The sequence below is a fragment of the Apaloderma vittatum genome, unplaced genomic scaffold, assembly GCF_000703405.1.
Source record: "Apaloderma vittatum isolate BGI_N311 unplaced genomic scaffold, ASM70340v1 scaffold18843, whole genome shotgun sequence".
In the NCBI taxonomy this organism is placed as follows: domain Eukaryota; kingdom Metazoa; phylum Chordata; class Aves; order Trogoniformes; family Trogonidae; genus Apaloderma; species Apaloderma vittatum.
In genome coordinates, this window is record NW_009708845.1 from 1 (window position 1) to 4,953 (window position 4,953).

The 4,953-nt window shown below is 35.9% G+C and overlaps 1 protein-coding gene across 1 annotated transcript; it reads left to right on the forward strand.

Moving 5' to 3' along the window:
- Positions 1 to 1,371: 1,371 nt before the first annotated feature.
- On the forward strand, positions 1,372 to 3,840 carry OTULIN (OTU deubiquitinase with linear linkage specificity; the record flags this gene model as incomplete). The annotated part of the gene is made up of 3 exons (XM_009866710.1): positions 1,372 to 1,497; positions 2,195 to 2,464; positions 3,542 to 3,840. Coding segments are annotated over 3 exons (591 nt in total), but the record flags the coding sequence as incomplete, so codon positions are not given.
- Positions 3,841 to 4,953: the final 1,113 nt, after the last annotated feature.

The window sequence follows — 4,953 nt, forward strand, 5'->3', positions numbered from 1 at the left end:
TCATTAAGTAAACTTCTGCTGATATGTTTTTGTAATTGCTGATATTTCTATGAGATGTTTCTTACTGCAGAAGTACATTGTAGAAAGTTTTCCTTTTTTATAAAAGAAATTCTACCAGCTGATAACCATCTCCACATTATGAAGCTATAGAAGATAGTTTCCCAGTGCTTCTTTAAAGAACATGCACTTTTAAAAATGGAATACTTTAGAGTTTTTAATGATGTTCACCTTTTTTTTTCCTACTGATTTATAGAGGAAAATGTGTCATATGGCAATTAAGATTTTTTGAAAAAAGCGTACAGCTACAAAACAAACTGATTGAAATGATAAACTGTTCATGCTTCAGAGCAGAGGGCATTTAAGAGAAAGGTGTGTGGTGACGACTAGCAATACAACTTTAACAAAGGTTTTCTGCTTTTTTTTAAATTTTATTTAAAGCTGTGCTTATATGCACATTTTTAGTTGTAGAAGTTATGGGCATATAATCTTTGATTATTTAGTTCCATATGTTCAATTGGCACAGGGTGTCACGCTGGAGTTGGGGAAGAGCTGTGTATATCTGACAAGTGCTTGCTTCCAGTAAAGAGTCCTGATAAAATGAAAACTTGTTGGTAATGGGTGATGGCATATATCTACCCAAATATTTAATTGATTGTGAGACACAAGTTGTTCTTCTAGCTCTAGCATTAAAATGGATTAATAAATGAGGAGGGAAAAAAACTGGGCGTGCAACTGCCAGGATTTCCTTTAAGAGAAGTACAAAAGCTCTTAACTGAGCAGGTGTAGCGTGTGAACAGTAGAAGAGGCAATTCTGAGGCTAAAGTGTGATCTGATGCATCAATTAATCCTCAGGTTTTTTTCTTCTTTATAAGAAAACTTGTCCCATAGTGTTTTAATCAAGTTCCCTTGAAAGAAAACAAAATTTGTGTGTTCTGGGTAAAGTAGCTCACACTCTACCAAGACTTCTGCAGTATCTGGTAGATGCCATCCCATCTTTAACCTTCTTTTCTCTTGGTTCAGAAACACTTTCAACAGTCACTGTCATCTGCTGCTGGAGGGTTAGGTTTTGGGGTTTTTTTAATTAAAAAACAAACAAACAAGAAAAGCCATGAGTAACTTGAGGAGATTATTTTTTCCAGTGGTTAGATCTGGAAACAGTAGTAGACCACTATTCTGATTGTTACCCAGGAAGTATTATGAAGAGACAGTTATGTTCAATTATGGTCATTTTAGTACAACATCTGTTCAGAAGATAATATGAGGGATTGTCTCAAGATGCAAAATGTTAAAATATCAATAATAATGTGCAACTTGGTGGCTTTTGCTGTCAAGACTTTTGACTTAAGCTGCTTCTCTTCTCTTAACCTCCAGCTTCCTGAAAACTTGCTGAGCAAGTATGACTGGATCAAGCAGTGGCAGCTCAAAGAGAAACCAGACAGGAAGATGGGAGAAATAAGTGATGAAATTAAAGAATATTTAATGCTTCTAAGGAAAAAGGTTGGAAAAATTGTTTGGTTTTGGTCATTTGAAAATAAGAAAAATGACAAAGATTTTTTGAATGTGATGAATTTGGTGTAAGGTTGTTTTTGCTAGGGGAGTAGTTCAAAGGAGTAGTTTGTTTCACATTTACACTTTTTTTTCTAGGAAGAAAATGATTGTGCCCTTTCAGTGTTTTTACTATATTATGTAGCCCCATTCTTTCCCCCGTCTTGAAACTCTGGAACCTATTTAAAAACTGTTAGTTGATCCTGTCTTACTTTATGTGCATATTCTCTTTTTCTTGAAGGCTTTTAAGAGTATTTCAAAGGCTGCATTCAAGCAGTTTGAAGGCTGGAATGAAATGTTACTCATAACTGAGGTGTAAAGAATACGAAGCATGTAGAACTTAGAATATGGGCAACAAAGGCTGTTACCTTATTACTGCATTACAATAGTTGTTTTGCCACTTTGCAACAATTTCTAACATCCTCTTCTTTTGATTTGCTTAAGGACTACTCTAGGCAAAATCTAACCCACTCAGCCTTGATAGGACTGCCACTGTGGAAATATTCTCGATTGTTTTTAAAAGGCTGAAAGCCCTTCATAAATGAAATTATTAGTGCCTGTGATCATTCGCAAGTGGCTTTTTGCAGCTCTTGCATGGTGATGGATATTGATACATGTTGTGTATGTTATGTTGTTGTTTTTTTTATAGTGGAAGAATATAAGTGAAATCAAGGATCCTATTGAGAAACAAGAAGCTTGTGATAAATTGTTTAAAAATGAACAGGAGGAGTATAGTCTCTATGAAGCGCTGAAATTTTTGATGCTTAACACTGCCATCAAATTATACAACGACGATAAAAATGGAAGGAGAGTTCCTGTCTTCTCATGGTTGCTGTTTGCACGGGATACATCCAGCAACCCTTGCCAGCTAATGCATAACCACTTGAATCATATTGGTCACAGTGGAGGCCTTGAACAAGTAAGGAGGATTTGTTCTTAAAATGTTGTTATTTTCCTGATTTAGAGATTTTGGTTTCAAATGACTTAAGAAATCATCCAGCTTTTGGTCTGGCTAAATGTAGTGGTGTAGTGTCTGGTCTTTTATTGGGACAAATAGAGTAGAACCACTTGCTTTTAGCAAGAGTCTGTAAAGGCCTTCGTTTTAAATATTTTATTTTATTTGGTGGTGGCATTCTTTGGAAGTATGGTATTCTCTTCATTGTTAGCTTTTAGAATAATAAGAGCTAACGCTCAAAGTATGAACAGAAGATCATGCATACGATGTATAGTTGATGAATTCTGATAATTACAGTTATTGCCTCTTACGTTGCAGAAATTATATGTATATTACAAAAAAGCCCCAACCCGAAATGTAGTGATAATGAGTGGAATAGTTTGAAAGGTTTTAGGAACATTCATTTAAAAAAATAATAAAATCCTATTGAATTACAAGTTCTTCTCTGGTTTAGTGACTAAACAGGATAAATACTGATATGAGAAAAATATTTTTTCTTGCATGTTTGTGGCAGTAGGGAAATGGGTTTGTCTGTATAAAGTAACTTTTCTTTAGGACTAATATCCTATGCTGTTTTTGGGTCCAAAGAGGTTCACAGTAAAAACATGGTGTCTTAGAGGGGTGTGATCGTGATACTGAGCTAGAGATGCTCATTGTTGTGGGTTAGGGCTGGGCCGGCCACTAAACACAGGCAGATGCTCTCTAACCCCCTCTCCCGCCTCAAACAGGAAGGAAAAGGGAATGAGGCAGAGAGACTTACGGGTTAGAAAAGAAAAACTAAAACAACTTTAATGAAACAATAATGGAAATAATAGTGTCTGCTGACTTCAGAAAGTGCAGCCCTTTAGAAAAAAATCACTAAACAGAACTGGGTTTTTCAGCTAAAACCAGGACACTCGTGTATATGCTTTCTCACTTCATTTTTTTTTTTTTTTAAAAAAAATTGCATCCAATAGGCATTGGTTTAGTATTTTATTAGAAAAATCTTGTTAAATGTACATTCCATTTTACATATCATATTTCTGCTTTTTTTCAACATAGGTGGAAATGTTTCTCCTTGCTTATGCTCTGCAGTATACTATACAGGTGTATCGCCTGTATAAATACAGTACTGATGAATTCATCACACTTTATCCCAATGACCCAGAGGAGGACTGGCCTGTGGTGACTCTCATAACTGAAGATGACAGACATTATAATATTCCAGTCAGAATATGCCAAGAGACTATGCTGTAAAGAAGTGATTTTTTTGGAGACAAACTTGTGCTGCTCAGTGAGGTTTCCAGTGCTGTTTGGAAAGAGGATGATGAGGAAATCTGTTAAATCTACAACTTGAAATCCATCTGAAATAAAATACCAAATAGGTAATAGGTTAAAGAGTATGGCTTTTGTTGCCTATAAAAAAAAAGAAACTTTTGCAATCCTTTTCTTTGAAGGGTGTCCTCTGAATAAAAATGCAAAAAGTATAGGTTTACTTCTTTTCAGAAGACACGTGAGGTTCTGTGGTAAGACATGAGCTGACCTTTTGCTCCTCCAAACAACGAGATAACTATGAATTGAAATTTCTGGAAAAGAAAGCTGGCAGTGTTCTGAGTGATATTTGTAACGCCGCTTAGAAGCAATTTGTACAGATCTTGGGCACCAGGAAGCAGTGTAATTTATTTTACACTTGGAATTTAATTCCTGCAGTGGTTCATGCTATACGAGGGCTGTTTTCTAATGCTTTGGCTTTTTTTTTGACATGAGTATCTGTTACTTAGAAGTCAGTCACCTGTTACGCTGAAATGGAAGAGCTCTTCGCCTTTCAGCCCCTTGAGAGGATCATGGCAAAAAGATGTGATAATAAAGGGGTATAGAAGTTGTTTGTTAGTAGGTCACAAATTCAAGACCTACATGGAATTCCCTCTTCAGTTATAGCTGGTGTGGGATAACCACATGCCTGTTCCATGGCTGTTCATGTCATTGGCCCTGTAGTATTAATCCTTGCGGGTAGCTGCTGTGGAGAACACAAGGATTTTCGTTTGTCCAGGGAGTACAGTAGATGGAGGTACACTACTGCTGCTGCAGCTCTTCTTCTCTTGGCAGGAGTATGTAGGAGTTTCTGTTTCTACTTAGAATCATTAATTATGCTTTAAACTGAAGGAATACGGGATATATCAGATGCTGGGAGTGCTGACATACCTAAAAGATAATGAAACCCTCACCATATAGCTTAAAGAGGAAGTATGCCTTAAAGATTATTCTTGAACAGGAGAGTGAAAGTTGATTTAAATTAAATACTGGCCATATATCACATGGCTTCTTTTAGAAGGCCTTCTTATGTAAAAGGGATAAGATTATAAAAACTACTTTTCATTTAAATATCCTGGAGGAAATGACATGCAAAACTTCTGGCATGCAAAACTTGAAATTCTCCCATTTTCTTAACCTTTTTTTTTTTTTTTAATTGTGAA